Source organism: Phalangium opilio, unplaced genomic scaffold, assembly GCF_054372755.1.
Source record: "Phalangium opilio isolate 3A_F unplaced genomic scaffold, DU_Popi_V2 ptg000009l_1, whole genome shotgun sequence".
NCBI lineage: Eukaryota > Metazoa > Arthropoda > Arachnida > Opiliones > Phalangiidae > Phalangium > Phalangium opilio.
In genome coordinates this window covers 904,919-925,486 of record NW_028324146.1, presented here as the reverse complement: position 1 = coordinate 925,486, position 20,568 = coordinate 904,919, and the positions used below count along the sequence as shown (strand labels likewise).

At 37.1% G+C, this 20,568-nt stretch overlaps 1 protein-coding gene across 4 annotated transcripts in view; it reads right to left on the bottom strand.

The window, feature by feature from the left end:
• Positions 1-20,568, bottom strand: part of Vps13 (vacuolar protein sorting 13C) — an 84,799-nt gene that overhangs the window by 29,420 nt on the left and 34,811 nt on the right. For all 4 annotated transcript variants that reach the window (XM_089845125.1, XM_089845128.1, XM_089845126.1 and 1 more), the window contains exons 28-42: positions 20,389-20,564; positions 20,247-20,332; positions 19,471-19,602; positions 19,251-19,396; positions 18,557-18,679; positions 17,767-18,114; positions 15,791-15,910; positions 15,133-15,636; positions 13,047-13,334; positions 11,388-11,554; positions 10,772-10,883; positions 9,516-9,653; positions 9,354-9,440; positions 3,522-3,638; positions 2,677-2,778 (exon numbers count right to left, since the gene is read on the bottom strand). In XM_089845125.1, the coding sequence (XP_089701251.1) occupies positions 2,677-2,778; positions 3,522-3,638; positions 9,354-9,440; positions 9,516-9,653; positions 10,772-10,883; positions 11,388-11,554; positions 13,047-13,334; positions 15,133-15,636; positions 15,791-15,910; positions 17,767-18,114; positions 18,557-18,679; positions 19,251-19,396; positions 19,471-19,602; positions 20,247-20,332; positions 20,389-20,564 (2,646 nt within the window). The remainder of the gene's footprint in view (positions 1-2,676; positions 2,779-3,521; positions 3,639-9,353; positions 9,441-9,515; positions 9,654-10,771; positions 10,884-11,387; positions 11,555-13,046; positions 13,335-15,132; positions 15,637-15,790; positions 15,911-17,766; positions 18,115-18,556; positions 18,680-19,250; positions 19,397-19,470; positions 19,603-20,246; positions 20,333-20,388; positions 20,565-20,568) is intronic.

Here is a 20,568-nt window from a genome sequence, read left to right as displayed (position 1 = left end):
TATTTTGTGTAACTTCTTGGATTTCTACATGACACACGCACACACGTATAGCGCGTGTGTGTAATTGGTCGCGGGATTATCCAATCAGAAACCACCATGAGCGAGAGAGAGAAAAAGAAGAATAACCAATCTTTAAAAAATTAACAACCAACGCAAACAAACAAAAACAAACAAACAAAAGAAATAAATACGCCGCGGCTACGCTCAGTTCAATTCAATTCAATTCAACTAAGCTACTAATAAACACAAAATACAACGCGGATATTGAGGCAGTTTAAAAAAAATAAACGAAGAAAAAAATCCAAAATTTTGAGAATTTCGCTTAAAATACTTAGCACATTTAACGCTTAAGTAGCTATTGGTTCGATCAAAGACAAATAGAAGTAACAGAAAGTGAGCTTAGTCAGGGTTCATCCAACTTTTGGGAAACAAATTTCCCTGAGGTTTCCAGGTATTTCCCGTATATGGAGTATCCTATGGAGGAAATGTTAACGAAGGAGGGAGGGGGGGGGAAATAGGTCCATTACATAATCAAAGGACGCCCTCTTATCTCTAATATAACCAGAGTTATGAGCCTCCAAAGTTGGGTGTAATGTTAATCCTATCACGAACATTTTGCTTAATTACTCGATCCCCACGTTTTTAGTATGGTTGGATGGGGGGCAAATAGGGTTATAACGTACTCAAAGGACATCCCCGTATCTCTAATATAACCAGGAGTTACGAGCCTCCAAAGTATGGTGTAATGTTAATACTATGGAGGGAATGTTCACGAACATTTTGCTTGATTACTCGGCCCCTGTTTGTTGTAGCCCTACGTTTTTAGTACTGTTGGAAAGAGGACAAATAGGGTTATAGCATACTCAAAAGGACATCCCCGTATCTCTAATAGAAACAGAGTTATAAGCCTCCAAATTTGGGTGTAATGCTATTCCTATGGAGGGAATGTTCATGAACATTTTGCTCGGCCCCTGTTGGACGCAAATTTCACTGAATTTCACTAAAAATTCTAAATTTCCCTGAGGTTTTTGTCAACTATTTATTTCCCTGCTTTGCAGGCTTGTATGAACCCTGTTGGTTATCAAAATCTTCCTTCAGTGTTTTTCCAGTAAAATTATGTTCAAGACGTACACCATCTTTTCTCTAGTTGTTTTTATTGGCGAATCAGAGCTCTATCACATGACCAGGAATAAAGAGCACATTTCAGTAAGCGCATCTCGCGCAAAAATTCTCTGCCTCTAAAAAACATTTTCCCTTTTGCTCGTCTGGGGAGCGATCCGAGCGAATGGGGTCAATGTAACACGCTTAAAAACGCCATCCGTCAAATTCGTACCCCCCAAAAAATTGGCCCTGTTAGGCTGTTACCATAGATAAAGGATGTGCGTGTGAAAAACATTGGACGCTCTATAGAATGTGCAATTAGCCTTATTCCTGATCAGCGCCATCTAGCCATAGCGGCGGCGACTTTGAGAACTACTGTAATCGGCAACGCAACCACTCCAGATGTCGCTCAAAATCTGGTGACGTCACTGACGGATGCACTCTCGGCCCGGGGTCTGACCAAAAATTAGCCAGCGGCTTTAAAAAAGCTCATTGAAGTTAATTTCAGCCTCATTATTTGAATTAGAATAAGAAATAGGGACTAAATCGGGCTCCAAACTTCTTTCTCGACCATATCCAACACTTGCCTAAAGGTAAAACACTTATTTCACGGCGTTTTTGGAGCTTTTAAAGCAGCGCTGCTACTCGCTAAGCCTTGGCGTCGTGCTACTTTAAATAAAGTAAAGGGGGCTAATTTTTGGTGAGACCCCGGGGCGAGAGTGCCCTTCAGTGACGTCACCAGATTTTTGGCGACATCTGGAATGGTTGGCTTGCCGATTACACTAGTTCTCAAAGTCGCCGCCACTATGGATAGGTGGCGCTGATCAGCATTAAGGCTAATTCCCTATACTATAAATTGCAGACAAGTTGATACTAGCGCCGCCTGGCTAGTGGCGAACAGCGTTGGAAAGCCTCGCGTGAAAAACAAAGTACTGGTCAAAAGAAAAGCAAAAAAAAACACTGTTTTGCTTCTAGCAGACGACGCTAAGGAAAGAAATCTATGGTAGCGCGTTTTTATTTCTTACGTGACTATGTCCAGTACCTTTTATTTCATTTAACTAAATTTAACAACAAATAAAAGTACTCCCTTCCCAGTACTTATAGTTCTTCACCTTTCAGTCTTAGCATACCAATTAAGAATTGCGGTAAATATTTGATTTCGTTGTCTCAGAGGCAATAATTGCCGTCTACACTCACTTTCCGTACTCTCTAATTGCCTTTGGTACATCCCGTGATAATACTACAACATTGCTTTACATTTTACTATTAACTAAAGCTAAAGCTACATTTTTAGAATCAAAATAACAATTAACGTAAGCTCTGCGCTACATTGCGGAGAAAACAAGGAAACCCAAAAGTATATTTTACATTATGTCTAAAACATCCTCTTTCACGGTCATTTTCATTGCAAAATAAACAACACGACCTCGAATAACGTCATATGCGCACTTGGGTGTTTAAATAAATTAATTTAGAGTCTATTTAATAATAATTAACTAAAATCTACGTCTAAAAATTGGACGAAAATTATTTATAATTTAAGGGAATTACTGGTTTTAAGTATTTTTAACTCACTCTGTATGTTAGCTTCAAACCGGTCCGATTGACCATCCAAAAGGGACAGTACAATGACATGACGATCGAGTTGTGTTGTAGCTCCGTTCGCATTCCCAGATCCTAAATTAAATTTTAAATAATGAATTAATATGCGATTGGAGGGTTCGTACAACATTTTTGGAATGAAATTCCCTGACTTTTCCGGGGTTTTACTGGACTAAATTCCACAAATTTCCCTGACCATTTTCAATAACGTACATGGCGAACATATATGAAAAGCAATCTAAATTCACTTGAATCATTTCTGCACGAGTTGTTATTGTTATAAAAATGAGCCAATTAATTCGTTTAAATTTAACATTAAGTAAATCATAAATAACCGGAGCGAGCGACCTTTTAGGCCCATTTTCAATTTCCATGACTTTTCCCCAACCTTTTAGGACCATTTTCAATTTCCCTGACTTTTCCCTGACCTTTTAGGCCCATTTTCAATTTCCCTGACCTTTTAGACCCATTTTCAATTTCCCTGACCTTTTAGACCCATTTTCAATTTCCCTGACCTTTTAGACCCATTTTCAATTTCCCTGACCTTTTAGACCCATTTTCAATTTCCCTGACCTTTTAGACCCATTTTCAATTTCCCTGACCTTTTAGGCCCATTTTCAATTTCCCTGACCTTTTAGGCCCATTTTCAATTTCCCTGACCTTTTAGGCCCATTTTCAATTTCCCTGACCTTTTAGGCCCATTTTCAATTTCCCTGACTTTTCCCCGACCTTTTAGCCCCATTTCCAATTTCCCTGACTTTTCCAGGTTTTCCAGGTCGTGTACGAACCCTGTTGAAAATTACAGAAAAATTAGTCACCAGTGTCGTTTTCTTGTCTTCAGTTGAAACTGCCTCGAAACTCCAAACTGCCAAATCGGCCATCTTGTCATTTATAACTTTGAAGCATTTCCAATCCAGATCCAAATAATTTTTCATCTATTTAAAAATTAAAACCATATCAAAATCACCTAAAGACAATTAACTCAATAAATTCCTCAATTAAATTAATCAATTGGGGCTCTCAAATATTTGCATATTCCAAGTTAAATTAACAGCGAAAAAAATTCATTTCTCTTCAAATTCAACCCGCCGGTTCGATTAATCGATTAAAGAAATTTCATTAATCGACTTCTCGAGTAATCGCATGTAATTTATTAAAACAACGGGACATAAACCCGTTCCCTAAAGAAATTAAACCCATAGGTCCAACTACTAAATAAGAATGGCCACGCGATTAATCGATTAGAGAAATTTCATTAATCAATAGGAGTTCGCGAGTAGTCGCATGTTACTTATTAAAACAACAAGACAAAAACCTGTTCCCTAATGAAATTAAACCCATAGGTCCAACTAGTCCATAAGAATACGCAATTAATCGATTAGAGAAATTTCATTAATCGACAAGAGTTTGCGAGTAGTCGAAAGTTACTTCTTAAAACAAAAACTGTTTCCTAATGAAATTCAACCCATTGGTCCGATTAGTTCACTAAAAATACGTGATTAATCGATAAAAGTACCCGAAATTTATTAAAACAACGGGACAAAAACCTGTTTCCTAATGAAATTCAACCCATAGGTCCAACTAGTCCATAAGAACACGCGATTAATCGATTAGAAAAATTTCATTAATCGATAAGAGTTCGCACGTTACTTCTTAAAACAAAAACTGTTTCCTAATGAAATTCAACCCATAGGTCCAACTAGTCCATAAGAACACGCGATTAATCGATTAGAAAAATTTCATTAATCGATAAGAGTTCGCACGTTACTTCTTAAAACAAAAACTGTTTCCTAATGAAATTCAACCCATAGGTCCCACCAGTCCATAAGAATACGCGATTAATCGATTAAAGTACCCGAAATTTATTAAAACAACTGGACAAAAACCTGTTTCCTAATGAAATTCAACCCATAGGTCCAACTAGTCCATAAGAATACGCGATTAATCGATTAGAAAAATTTCATTAATCGATAAGAGTTCGCACGTTACTTCTTAAAACAAAAACTGTTTCCTAATGAAATTCAACCCATAGGTCCAACTAGTCCATAAGAACACGCGATTAATCGATTAGAAAAATTTCATTAATCGATAAGAGTTCGCACGTTACTTCTTAAAACAAAAACTGTTTCCTAATGAAATTCAACCCATAGGTCCCACCAGTCCATAAGAATACGCGATTAATCGATTAAAGTACCCGAAATTTATTAAAACAACTGGACAAAAACCTGTTTCCTAATGAAATTCAACCCATAGGTCCAACTAGTCCATAAGAATACGCGATTAATCGATTAGAAAAATTTCATTAATCGATAAGAGTTCGCACGTTACTTCTTAAAACAAAAACTGTTTCCTAATGAAATTCAACCCATAGGTCCAACTAGTCCATAAGAACACGCGATTAATCGATTAGAAAAATTTCATTAATCGATAAGAGTTCGCACGTTACTTCTTAAAACAAAAACTGTTTCCTAATGAAATTCAACCCATAGGTCCCACCAGTCCATAAGAATACGCGATTAATCGATTAAAGTACCCGAAATTTATTAAAACAACTGGACAAAAACCTGTTTCCTAATGAAATTCAACCCATAGGTCCAACTAGTCCATAAGAATACGCGATTAATCGATTAGAAAAATTTCATTAATCGATAAGAGTTCGCACGTTACTTCTTAAAACAAAAACTGTTTCCTAATGAAATTCAACCCATAGGTCCAACTAGTCCATAAGAACACGCGATTAATCGATTAGAAAAATTTCATTAATCGATAAGAGTTCGCACGTTACTTCTTAAAACAAAAACTGTTTCCTAATGAAATTCAACCCATAGGTCCCACCAGTCCATAAGAATACGCGATTAATCGATTAAAGTACCCGAAATTTATTAAAACAACGGGACAAAAACCTGTTTCCTAATGAAATTCAACCCATAGGTCCAACTAGTCCATAAGAATACGCGATTAATCGATTAGAAAAATTTCATTAATCGATAAGAGTTCGCACGTTACTTCTTAAAACAAAAACTGTTTCCTAATGAAATTCAACCCATAGGTCCCACCAGTCCATAAGAATACGCGATTAATCGATTAAAGTACCCGAAATTTATTAAAACAACTGGACAAAAACCTGTTTCCTAATGAAATTCAACCCATAGGTCCAACTAGTCCATAAGAATACGCGATTAATCGATTAGAAAAATTTCATTAATCGATAAGAGTTCGCACGTTACTTCTTAAAACAAAAACTGTTTCCTAATGAAATTCAACCCATAGGTCCAACTAGTCCATAAGAACACGCGATTAATCGATTAGAAAAATTTCATTAATCGATAAGAGTTCGCACGTTACTTCTTAAAACAAAAACTGTTTCCTAATGAAATTCAACCCATAGGTCCCACCAGTCCATAAGAATACGCGATTAATCGATTAAAGTACCCGAAATTTATTAAAACAACTGGACAAAAACCTGTTTCCTAATGAAATTCAACCCATAGGTCCAACTAGTCCATAAGAATACGCGATTAATCGATTAGAAAAATTTCATTAATCGATAAGAGTTCGCACGTTACTTCTTAAAACAAAAACTGTTTCCTAATGAAATTCAACCCATAGGTCCAACTAGTCCATAAGAACACGCGATTAATCGATTAGAAAAATTTCATTAATCGATAAGAGTTCGCACGTTACTTCTTAAAACAAAAACTGTTTCCTAATGAAATTCAACCCATAGGTCCCACCAGTCCATAAGAATACGCGATTAATCGATTAAAGTACCCGAAATTTATTAAAACAACTGGACAAAAACCTGTTTCCTAATGAAATTCAACCCATAGGTCCAACTAGTCCATAAGAATACGCGATTAATCGATTAGAAAAATTTCATTAATCGATAAGAGTTCGCACGTTACTTCTTAAAACAAAAACTGTTTCCTAATGAAATTCAACCCATAGGTCCAACTAGTCCATAAGAACACGCGATTAATCGATTAGAAAAATTTCATTAATCGATAAGAGTTCGCACGTTACTTCTTAAAACAAAAACTGTTTCCTAATGAAATTCAACCCATAGGTCCCACCAGTCCATAAGAATACGCGATTAATCGATTAAAGTACCCGAAATTTATTAAAACAACGGGACAAAAACCTGTTTCCTAATGAAATTCAACCCATAGGTCCAACTAGTCCATAAGAATACGCGATTAATCGATTAGAAAAATTTCATTAATCGATAAGAGTTCGCACGTTACTTCTTAAAACAAAAACTGTTTCCTAATGAAATTCAACCCATAGGTCCCACCAGTCCATAAGAATACGCGATTAATCGATTAGAAAAATTTCATTAATCGATAAGAGTTCGCACGTTACTTCTTAAAACAAAAACTGTTTCCTAATGAAATTCAACCCATAGGTCCCACCAGTCCATAAGAATACGCGATTAATCGATTAAAGTACCCGAAATTTATTAAAACAACGGGACAAAAACCTGTTTCCTAATGAAATTCAACCCATAGGTCCAACTAGTCCATAAGAATACGCGATTAATCGATTAGAAAAATTTCATTAATCGATAAGAGTTCGCACGTTACTTCTTAAAACAAAAACTGTTTCCTAATGAAATTCAACCCATAGGTCCCACCAGTCCATAAGAATACGCGATTAATCGATTAAAGTACCCGAAATTTATTAAAACAACTGGACAAAAACCTGTTTCCTAATGAAATTCAACCCATAGGTCCAACTAGTCCATAAGAATACGCGATTAATCGATTAGAAAAATTTCATTAATCGATAAGAGTTCGCACGTTACTTCTTAAAACAAAAACTGTTTCCTAATGAAATTCAACCCATAGGTCCCACCAGTCCATAAGAATACGCGATTAATCGATTAAAGTACCCGAAATTTATTAAAACAACTGGACAAAAACCTGTTTCCTAATGAAATTCAACCCATAGGTCCAACTAGTCCATAAGAATACGCGATTAATCGATTAGAAAAATTTCATTAATCGATAAGAGTTCGCACGTTACTTCTTAAAACAAAAACTGTTTCCTAATGAAATTCAACCCATAGGTCCAACTAGTCCATAAGAACACGCGATTAATCGATTAGAAAAATTTCATTAATCGATAAGAGTTCGCACGTTACTTCTTAAAACAAAAACTGTTTCCTAATGAAATTCAACCCATAGGTCCCACCAGTCCATAAGAATACGCGATTAATCGATTAAAGTACCCGAAATTTATTAAAACAACTGGACAAAAACCTGTTTCCTAATGAAATTCAACCCATAGGTCCAACTAGTCCATAAGAATACGCGATTAATCGATTAGAAAAATTTCATTAATCGATAAGAGTTCGCACGTTACTTCTTAAAACAAAAACTGTTTCCTAATGAAATTCAACCCATAGGTCCAACTAGTCCATAAGAACACGCGATTAATCGATTAGAAAAATTTCATTAATCGATAAGAGTTCGCACGTTACTTCTTAAAACAAAAACTGTTTCCTAATGAAATTCAACCCATAGGTCCCACCAGTCCATAAGAATACGCGATTAATCGATTAAAGTACCCGAAATTTATTAAAACAACTGGACAAAAACCTGTTTCCTAATGAAATTCAACCCATAGGTCCAACTAGTCCATAAGAATACGCGATTAATCGATTAGAAAAATTTCATTAATCGATAAGAGTTCGCACGTTACTTCTTAAAACAAAAACTGTTTCCTAATGAAATTCAACCCATAGGTCCAACTAGTCCATAAGAACACGCGATTAATCGATTAGAAAAATTTCATTAATCGATAAGAGTTCGCACGTTACTTCTTAAAACAAAAACTGTTTCCTAATGAAATTCAACCCATAGGTCCCACCAGTCCATAAGAATACGCGATTAATCGATTAAAGTACCCGAAATTTATTAAAACAACGGGACAAAAACCTGTTTCCTAATGAAATTCAACCCATAGGTCCAACTAGTCCATAAGAATACGCGATTAATCGATTAGAAAAATTTCATTAATCGATAAGAGTTCGCACGTTACTTCTTAAAACAAAAACTGTTTCCTAATGAAATTCAACCCATAGGTCCCACCAGTCCATAAGAATACGCGATTAATCGATTAAAGTACCCGAAATTTATTAAAACAACTGGACAAAAACCTGTTTCCTAATGAAATTCAACCCATAGGTCCAACTAGTCCATAAGAATACGCGATTAATCGATTAGAAAAATTTCATTAATCGATAAGAGTTCGCACGTTACTTCTTAAAACAAAAACTGTTTCCTAATGAAATTCAACCCATAGGTCCAACTAGTCCATAAGAATACGTGATTAATCGATTAACCGATTAAAGTACCCGAAATTTATTAAAAAAACAGGACAAAAACCTGTTCCCTAATGAAATTGAACCCATAGGTCCAACTAGTAAATAAGAATACGCGATTAATCGATTAGAAAAATTTCATTAATCGATAAGAGTTCGTGAGCAGTAGCACGAATTCCCTTGTAAAATCCAACTAATTGGTCCGAGTAGTTCATTAAAAATACGTGATTAATCGATTAAAGTACCCGAAATTTCGCGCGCAACTTCTGATCAAAACACGCCGCCAAAACTGTTTGCGACAAATTCATGAAACTTGAAATCTCACCCTAATTTCGATTCCGTGACGTCCAACTTCAACGTTGACGAGAGAGACACTTTCACCAGGTTTCAGCGTGAACTCTTCATTAATGCACTGTAGACGGAATGGCAGAATAAAAACACCGTGAACTGAGTTTTAAAAATTTGGTTTAGAATCTGCGAGTTGTACCTGAATCGCGACAGAGACGGGAATCGGCAAGAGATTTCTGAGAACAGCGGGAGGACTGAGGTGCAGCTTGTATCCCGCGCTCAACATGGTTTTTTTATTGGTGTGTTCGTAGAGAACTTGCTCCATCTCGCCAGCCACCTAACGAGAAGAGTTAAAAGTGGGTGCTTGTCTATTTTTGAGATATCTTAAGTGTCACGTTCGTCGGACCATGGCCAACTTTGATAACCTTCTTTCGGTGGTAGAAGGCCTGCCAGCTTCACCCGAGCCCCATGTTAAAAAACGACTAGCAAAATCGCCCCTAGTTCAGACTTTCGCCGTTAGGTGCGCTACAAACCCAGTTTTCCTCCTAATGCTTTTTCTATGGGGATGCTCGGTTTTAGAGCATTTTTAATATATTAACCCATTTTTTTCGTGGCAGAGTTTTAAATGAGAAGTCAAGTAAGTTCTAATTTATATTGTGACTTGTGAGACCTATTTCACAATTTTCCGTCCGTTATTTGACGAGTAATCAACATTAAAAGTTTCTTTTTAAGGCGGAGAAATTAAATTTCTCGGAAAACCGAAGCCTTGGTCCAACCTAAGACCATTAAACAAATGGTCTTAGGTCCAACGGCGCCACTAAATTTTAATGTAAACTTCCTTCGGACCAAGGCTTAATTCTAGACGGCGCATTTCTCCGCCTAAAAAACAACTATAACTTTGTTGATTATTCGTCAAATAACGAATGGAAAATTATGAAATAGGTCTCAAAATACAGATTAGAACTTACTTGACTTCTCATTTAAAATTCAGCCACGAAAAAAATCGGTAAATGTATTAAAAATGCTTTAAAACCGAGTCCACTTCCGAATTTCTTTTCCCATAGAAAAAGCATTAGGAGGAAAACTGGGTTGGCAGCGCACCTAACGGCGAAAGTCGGAACTAGGGGCGATTTTGATAGGAGTTTTTTAACATGGGGCTCGGGTAATCTAAGTTGGCCATGGTCGGGCTCTCTTAACCGAGTAAGAATATTGACATGAGGAGTTTAACACAGGTGACAATGATACGCGTTCGTCTGTCTTAAATGGGTAAGACTAGCAAAGGATGAGGAATTTATTTTAGTGAATAAGAGATCACTTTATTCGTCTGTCCAGGGCCGTCGTGAGAGGGGAAATTTGGTCAGTTTTCCCGGGGCCCGTACCTTCTAGGGCCACCCGTAGGCCCCAAGTCTTGCCTTAAGTGGGCAAAACTAACTAATGGAAAACGGGTGTATTTACCTGTATGAAGAATTTCTTTTTCTGCTCCTTTCCTTCGCAGAACATGTTGAGTCCGAATGTCGGTTCCTTCACAAGGTCCTTCCATACAAATGGTTGGGAAGAAATCGCAAAACTATAAATTCCAATCAAAGAGAAATTTATATTTTACGATCAGTAACGCGATAACTAGTACCACGATAATAATAGTCGCAAAACTTAATGATCTTGATGATAATTAATCGATTACGAGCCATTCCTTAATCTCCCTTTGACGGCAATTAATCGATTACGAGCCATTCGTCAATCTCCCTTTGACGATAATTAATCGATTAAGAGCCATTCGTCAATCTCCCTTTGACGATAATTAATCGATTACGAGCCATTCCTTAATCTCCCTTTGACGGCAATTAATCGATTGCAAGCCATTCGTTAATCTCGCTTTGACGATAATTAATCGATTAATAGCCTTTCGTTAATCTCACTTTGACGATAATTAATCAATTGATAGAATTTAAAAACCTCCCTTGGACGATAATTAATCGATTAAAGCCTTTCATTGATCACCCTTTGATGATAATTAATCGATTAATAACCTTTCGTTAATCTAGTAGCTCCCTTTGAGGATATTTCAACTCACTCTTTCTCATGTGGTTTGAAGAAGAGTTCATTCTTGGAAGTATAAAGAGCGTAACAAGGAACGTAGAAATTCTTCTCGGGGTCGACAATCCCGCAAGATTCGAGCGTTTCTTCGCTTCCTCGTTTCATATAAAATATCTCAATAGGAACTTGGAAATGGTTCACCACCTGACAAATAAACAAATACCACTCGCAAAAATGACATACCACTTAAATTAATTATTAAGACGAGAATGTACACCGGTACTTGGAATGCTCAATTGGGCCACTTTCTGGGGGTTACGTTATTGCATCACGGAAAACATACGTTAAAGATTGATTTTTACCGCCTGTCACGACAGTTGCGTCATATTTAATTAGATAAAACCAATTAAAAATAAAAGCAAAATTTTTAAGTTAATTACAGGGGAATTAAACGAAGAACGAAACTAATTTTTGTGGCAAATAACTAGTTTGTAAACAGAATGTTTCATTTAACAACCGATTTTAAAATCCATGAAGACAAGGCTTCCCGTAATTTTGGGAGCTATTGTTGGATTTTCTAAAACTCAATATCATGACTGGAAAATACGTAATATAAGTTAGGCCTCAGCGCCTTTTTACGACGCAAAACGGAGCACATGAAATATGGCAGTGTTGCCAATGTTAGAAAGTGGATCGATTTTCCCACTTAGATTTGAAAAATTTCCCACCGCCTTCAGCTAAAATATGGAAGAAAAGTTACCGCTATATTTATCTGGACTATTTTTTCCTACTAAGTTTAATATGGAAATATCACTCCGCATGGCTTTGACAATATGTACAAATTTAATGAGCCAATGCTTTAAAATTCTCAAAATATGCTTTTTTCTTTTTCAGTGCCAAACTTAAAATCTCCGAATTTATTTCAAAACATGACAGCGCCATCTGTGAGCCTCTAGCGGAACTAATTACAACTTTTACTTATTGCTTATTTGCAATCAGAAACATCGTTATGATTTTTATTTCATCTATTTATTAGATTAAAAAGGACTAGAGTTTTTATTATTTAACTCGCGTATTTTATTTAACAAGTTTAAAAAACTATCTTGACAGCTTGTTACGCGGATTATAGCAGCAGACGGTAATAAAAACGTTCTTAGAGTGATTAATAGGTGGCGCCACCCGTATTTGATAAAGATTCATGCTCGACAAAAAGTGTATCGCGAAACGTCGATCTCGAGAGCCGACGTTGTAACTCGAGGTTTAATACACATACTCTATCTCATTGATTAACCCTTTAACAAGAAAATTCCCACATTTAACCGATTTCGGAAAAAAAATTACCTTTTTCCCACAGAGCCTAAAACCACACCCCAATTTCCCACACACTGAATATAGGTATTAAGGCATTCCAAGTACGATTATGAATTCTTGGTTCTAACCAAAAATGAATGTAAAAAATCCAAGATCTACGTGTAGAGGAAACTAGGGCCATAGGGACTTGGCAGTTCTACGTCATGCAACGTCACGCTACCTTCAACTAGTGCTAAAAAACATACCAGGAGGAGGGGCTTATATAGCTTTGATTCTGCAAAAAAAAAAAAACTACCATAATGGCGCTGGGGGGGGGGGTGGAGCCAAACCCGAATTGCCAAGCCCCTATTCCAAGTACTAATACGAATTAATGGTAGTTTCGTACCTGAACAACAGAGTGCAGGTTGATGACTTTGGCTCCACTGGCGGAAGAAATGCTAACGATGAAACCCCATTGGTCGCCAGGGTAGGTTTTCAAGGGGAGTCCGAAATAGCGCTTGTCGGTACACGTCAAATACACGGTTCGCACCGCACTGACTTGATCGGTGTCCACTTTCAAATTGAAAAAGTATTCCATGCGACTGCTTTGACGTCTCATCGACGAAAGACCAAGTTTCTGGTTCAAGTTTTTCAAGGACAAACCGACCGTCGTGTTGGCTTCCAAAAACACCTCCTGAAATTATAACCAATCCAATTCAAACATAAATCCCTTCTTTAAATCAAAGTCTACTAATAGCCTAAAAACACAAATTTGATTAGTGTCGAGAATTACGTGTGTAAGAGTATAATTGTGACCCCTCCCCCTTTTTATTCATTCAAGTTGAGAATTGAGTGATACCACGTGACAAAACTAGCGTGTGCTGTAACAGGGTGGGAAATAAGGATTTTTATTGAACTGGACATTTGTCCAGCGACCCCCCTGGCCTGTAATAAATAAACTGGTCCATGACCATTGACCAGGGTACGCGTACGTCGTCTGCTAAACTAAAGAAGTGGATAATTCAAGCAGTTGAGATAATGTCTGAACTCTGGTTACCCTTGAATTTTCTCTCGTGGACCACTGACCCCCCTCCGATTTAATTTTTAAACTGGTCCAGGCAATTATTAAACTGGTCATTTCCCACGCTGGTGCTGTACAATACAATTATACCAATTCTTTGTTTCCCAAAACGAGCTTTGAACAGGTATGGAGTATCATCCCTTAAAGGGATCTGTAAAGAAGGCATCAGAGGGCGAGTAAAAATTATTTGAAATACGTCAGAGGCACCACGTGACCGAGGAGAGGCGCGGGTGGTTCAAAGAAGCTTAGTTCGTTTAATTTCGAAAATTACCACTTCATGGATTTGGCGCTGCAATCTGGCGAAAAACAAGGAGTAGATGTTAACTAGTCCCACTCCATGAGGAGCCTTTGTATCTTGGCATCACGTGATTTCTGTCTGTGACGTATTTCAAATAATTTTTACCCACCCGCCCATGCCTTCTTTGCAGTCCCTTTAATCGACTGAGGTTTAATGCCGCTAGATGCTCCCATTATTGAAGGGCGGAGTTGAAGGCTAATTTTGGCTCCGCCCTCGTGAACAAGTTATAATTGGTTACTGCCTTTAGCAACAGTAAAATCGGTGGATAGAAGATTGAACAGAATGTTAAGGGCACCCCAGAAGCCAACATTAGCTTTAATTAGCGCTTTTCTAAACTTGCTTTTTCGCGTTTCCAACCCAATTAGTGCAACTCAGAAGGACCAGAGGTCACCCAATACCCCTTTTGTTCCTGTTATATGGGAAATAAGGATATTTTTAAACTAGTCCTTGGGACCAGTGATCCCCCTAGTGTCCTAAATAATAAACTGGTCTCCGGACTGGTCCCCGCCTTTGTTTTCCTATAGATTTGCAATTAATAATCTGGTCCCGAGGACCAGTGACCCCCCCCCCCCAGTTTTTGAATTAAAAAACTAATCCATGCAATTAATAAACTGGTTTTGGACCAGAAAAAGTGCACTGCTATTTCCCAGACTGGTCCTTGGGACCAGAGACCCACCTAGTGGCCTAAATAATAAACTGGTCTTCAGACTGGTTCCAGCCTTTGTTCTCCTATAGATTTGCAATTAATAATCTGGTCCCGAGGACCAGTGACCCGGGGACCAGTGACCCGGGCCCCAGTTTTTGAATTAAAAAACTAATCCATGCAATTAATAAACTGGTTTTGGACCAGAGGAAGAGTGCTATTTCCCAGACTGGTCCTTGGCACCATTGATCCCCTAGTGTCCTAAATAATAAACTGGTCTCCGGACTGGTCCCCGCCATTGTTTTCCTATAGATTTACAATTAATAAACTGGTCCCGAGGACCAGTAACCCCGCCCCACTTCTTGAATATAAAAACTAGTCCAAACTGGTTTTGGACCAGAGGAAGTGTGCTATGTCCCAGACTGATAACAACACGTAGCTAAAAACGATACCAAAATCACTAAAAATACCTGAATTTCCTTGCACTCGGCCGTTGTGACAATGGGCATGGATTTTCTTGGACTAAACTCCTTGGTACTTTGAACCTGAAACTCTGTTCCTTCCAAAACGAGCATCAAGGGAATCCCCAAGTTGTTCTTGACGACGTAGGGCGCCGAGGACTGTTCCAACTTCAGCGAGGAATCTTTTTGCATAGCTTGACCAAAGGCCTTCCCCAAATTGGTGATGACTTCCAAGCATGTCTTGGTCACGGTGACCAAGAGCATATCGGTGGAGGCGACTTCGACGCTCATCAAAGGGGGTTTGAAAACGACGTCTTCCGATCCAGGACTATCCAGATCGTCGATGGGATTATTCGGTTCAATTGGGTCGACCTCGTTTTTTATCACCCTAAGAGTGAGCTCCCACGGATTATGGCCAGTTTTGCTCTCAACTGGTTCGATTAACGGTTCCCAGACCGCTAATTTTTCGTTAAAGGAAGCCACCTCTACGCTTAAGTAGCATTCGATCTTCAACTACAAAGTTAAAAACAAATGACATTAGGGAATTTTCTTAGCTAGTTTTATGATGGGAGACACGCGTCCTCCTTTCAAGTTTACCCGACACCCAAAAATCTAGACCCGTACAGCCCTGATTAAAATATTGTCGGAAAATGAGTGGTTGACAAACCTTGGAGGTCCAATTTCTGATTTCAGATCTAAACTTGGATTCGAGAAGGATTAGAGGCACAACTGATTTCCCAACACCGGCTTCCACAGTCACCAAAATTGAATTTATGGTCAACATCATCTGAAAGATAATCGGACAGCAACGTGTTACGTTACACGCAACTTCAAATGCAGAATTTTCAAGATAACTTCAATATTAACACTAATAACGAAAATACAGCAACTTGTTTTTCAAGAGCCATTATAATACAAATAAAATCGAAATAATTTCAACTAAACGACTTTAAACGAAATTTTTAAGTTTTACGATTAGTCAACAAAAATTAACTGTTGGAGATTGTGTCAATTAATCGACGAAATAGCGCTTTACGGACAACTGAAAGAGTTAATTAACCGACAATAAGGCATTAATTGAACTATTCAAAACATGCAGCTTTTCGATTAATCGATTAAAAGCCATTAGTGGAATAAAATAATGAAGATTTTTCGATTAATCGATTAAAAGCCATTAGTGGAATAAAATAAGATTTTTCGATTAATCGATTAAAAGCCATTAGTGGAATAAAATAAGATTTTTCGATTAATCGATTAAAAGCCATTAGTGGAATAAAATAAGATTTTTCGATTAATCGATTAAAAGCCATTAGTGGAATAAAATAAGATTTTTCGATTAATCGATTAAAAGCCATTAGTGGAATAAAATAAGATTTTTCGATTAATCGATTAAAAGCCATTAGTGGAATAAAATAAGATTTTTCGATTAATCGATTAAAAGCCATTAGTGGAATAAAATAAGATTTTTCGATTAATCGATTAAAAGCCATTAGTGGAATAAAATAATGAAGATTTTTCGATTAATCGAGAAACAAGAGATTACTCCAAAAGGAAATTAATAAAATCCTTCGATTAATCGGCAAACAGCAGATTACTCCATAAAGAAATATATAAAAGCATTGGATTAATCGACTAACAAATTAGTAGTAAATAAACTCATAAGGAAATTAACAAACTCATTCGATTAATCGAAAAACCAAAGCGATTACTCCATAAGGAAATGAATAAACTCATTCGATTAATCGAAAAACCAAAGCGATTACTCCATAAGGAAATGAATAAATTCATTCGATTAATCGAAAAACCAAAGCGATTACTCCATAAGGAAATGAATAAAATCCTTCGATTAATCGGCAAACAACAGATTACTCCATAAACAAATATATAAAAGCATTGGATTAATCGACTAACAATAGAGATTACTCCATAAAGAAATATATAAACTCATAAGGAAATAAACTCATTCGATTAATCGAGAAACCAAAGCAATTACTCCATAAGGAAATTAATAAACTTGTAACCGCTACAAACTCATTCGATTAATCGAAAAACCAAAGCGATTACTCCATAAGGAAATTAATAAAATCCTTCGATTTGTCGACTAACAAAAGAGATTACTCCATAAAGAAATATATAAAAGGATTGGATTAATCGACTAACAATAGAGATTACTCCATTAGTAAATAAATAAACTCATTCGATTAATCGAGAAACCAAAGCGATTGCTCTATAAGGAAATTAAAAACTCATTTGATTAATCGACTAACAATAAAGATTACTCCATTAGTAAATTAATAAACTCAAAAGAAAATAATAAACTCATTCGATTAATCAAGAAACAAAAGCGATTGCTTCATAAAAAATGAACAAAAACCAACGAATAATCAAATTCAATTAAAGAACGTCGTACATTCTATAAAATCCCAGCAAAATAGGAATTCGACAACTATTGCGTGCCTTCTCAATATTTGAATTTTGAATCAATTAGTTCCTACAAAAATCTACTCCGTCTAACTTACTTACAATAAACTCAATTTAAACTGGATTGGCTCTAACAATTAATTCGAAAAAGTTGAAAAACATTTCACAATATTCTTCCTTGAATCAAACTAATTAAAGGAATGAATGATCTGAACCACATACCAATTCTTCATTAACGGGAGACGGCCCTCTTTCGGGAACAGCGACTTCCATGAAGGAGTCTTCGGTGACTTCCAAGGCCGCTTTCAATTGGCTGGTCCCCATATACCAGAGTTTCGAGTTATCGATGTCCTTTTCACCCCAGACGACATCGGGCGGGTCTCGCTTCACTTCCACTTTGTTTTCCTCCGTTTCAGCCGATGAGGCTGTTAAGGCACTCGAGATATTGGTCAGCAATTGAACAGTGGCTGGATTGACGTGCAATATGACGTCAGTGATTGTAACGTTGATTCGCTGGTCACCCGCCACAAAGGCGTTGAACGTTAAATTGATATCGCATGGATTCAAGATCTGAACATTAAAAAAATCGTAAGACAAACTTTGATTATCAAAGCTAAGCCTTTGCCTATGAATGGATGTCCACACTAAGGATTAACTAACGCTAGGGATTGTTCGTTCCCTTAAAAGATGAAGTATACATGATCCAACCCCCCCTCCTAGCAGCAGCTACTATCCCTAACAGGAAGTTAAAAGAAAATTGGACCAAATATCACGTGTCCTATGACGTCAAAATTTTTAAATCCCGCTTAAATTAGAAGCCGCCATCTTTAAAATCCGCAAAATCGATTAATGTTGCCTAGAGATGGCGCTACATCTACATCCGTTTTGGTCCAATAAATAGAGGCAAAGAAGAGGGGAATCAAGGAATAATTCGGAACATGTAGTTGGCGATGTTTGTACCTTGGCGTCACGTGGTGCCTGTGACGTATTTCAAATAATTCAATGCACTTACCTGTTGCATTGTACTGGATCGATACTTCGGGTTAAACTTGGCCGTAAATAATTCGAGCCCCGATATCGTTCCTTGAATATTCTGACCTTCCGGAGTTATTCTCATCTTAATAAAGGCTTCATTCTGAACAGGTTAAAACAGGGAAATAAGTTAACGAAAAGAGTTCAGTACGTCCCCAGGCAATTAGCCTTATTCCCGATCAGCGCCACCTAGCCATAGCGGCGGCGACTTTGAGAACTACTGTAATGGGCAAGCCAACCACTCCAGATGTCGCTAAAAATCTGGTGACGTCACCGACGGGGGCACTCTCGGCCTGGGGTCTGACCAAAAATTTGCCCGCGGCTTTAAAGCTCGTTAAAGTTAATTTCAGCCTCATTACTTGAATTAAATTACGAAATTGGGCCTAAATGGGGCTCCAAACTTCTTTCTCGACCATATCCAACACTTACCTAAAGGTAAAAACTTATCTCACTGCGTTTTTGGAGCTTTTAAAGCTAAGCCTTGGCGTGCTACTTTAGGTAAAATAAAGCGGGCTAATTTTTGGTCAGACCTCGGGCCGAGAGAGCCCTTCAGTGACGTCACCAGATTTTTAGCGACATCTGGAGTGGTTGGCTTGCCGATTACAGAAGTTCTCAAAGTCGCCACTATGGGTAGGTGGCGCTGATCGGGAATAAGGCTAATTCCCTATACTTACATTAAAAATGACAGCGTTGCTATTTATGTCGTCGATGTCTTCAATCAGGACAATGTCAGGTTTAAGGAGGCTCAAGTTAATCGACATGGTACTGGACTGAGTCGATGTCTCACTCGTTGGCGTTTTGGCCATTGAAGTCTTTGGAACTGAAGTTATAATTTGAATTGAACTCGACTCGGAATTAAGGCTTAAGAAATTGAAAGTAGTATTGTTAAGTCACCTTCCAAGGTGGTGGTGGGCACGGCCACAGTATCTTTAGGCACTTCAGAGGGTGGCGTCGAGAAAAAATTGCCCAGGATTAACAGGTACTCCAAACACCCGATCAACGTGAAGTTGTTCACTTTGACGTCAACTACACATTTAAAAGGGAAATTAATGACATTAGACAATGTTTTAATCGATTAATATCGATACAACATCAAACGATTAAAAATACCAATAACTTCTTAATCGATTAATATTGATATAACATCAAACGAATAAAATCACAATAACCTTTTAATCGATTAATATTGATATAATAACATCAAACGATTAAAATTAGCAATAACTTCTTAATCGATTAATATTGATACATCAATACATCGAATGATTAAAATCACAATAATAAGTTTTTAATCGATTAATTTTGATATAATAAAATCAAACGATTAAAAATAGCAATAACCTTTTAATCGATTAATTGATATAATAAAATCAAACGATTAAAAATAGCAATAACCTTTTAATCGATTAATTGATATAATAAAATCAAACGATTAAAATGACAATAACAACTTAATCGATTAATATTGATATAACATTAAACGATTAAAATCTCTCATTAATTTCAAAGTTGAGTTGTTAAGCCTAACATTAATTTTTTTTAACTAAGAAAGAGTCTCGAATCCCCAGATAATTAAAAATAGGCTTAATTAGTCAGCCTCACCTTTGGAAAATTTAATAAAATATAAAATAACAGAAAATATTATGATCAAAAGAGAAAAAGTGACAAACCCGCAGTATCTTTCTTGGCGTCCAAACGATAGGTGACATCCACCATATTTGCCGTGATGTCATCTTGAATGGTTTTCTCCATTAACCTAAACGTTAATGCCGATAAATCTTCCATGACGTAGGCTAAAATGATTAAGATTACCTGCGTATGCCTTGTTTCCTACAAGCCCGGGTGTCGTCCAGGATGCAATTAACCAGGATGACATTGGCCCACATGGAGTTATCATTGAACATCTCACCGCTTAATGCCATAGTCTTCAATTCGACACTGGCCAAACTTTGGCTGATGTCCCTTTCCACCAAGCCCGTTTTATTATCCTAG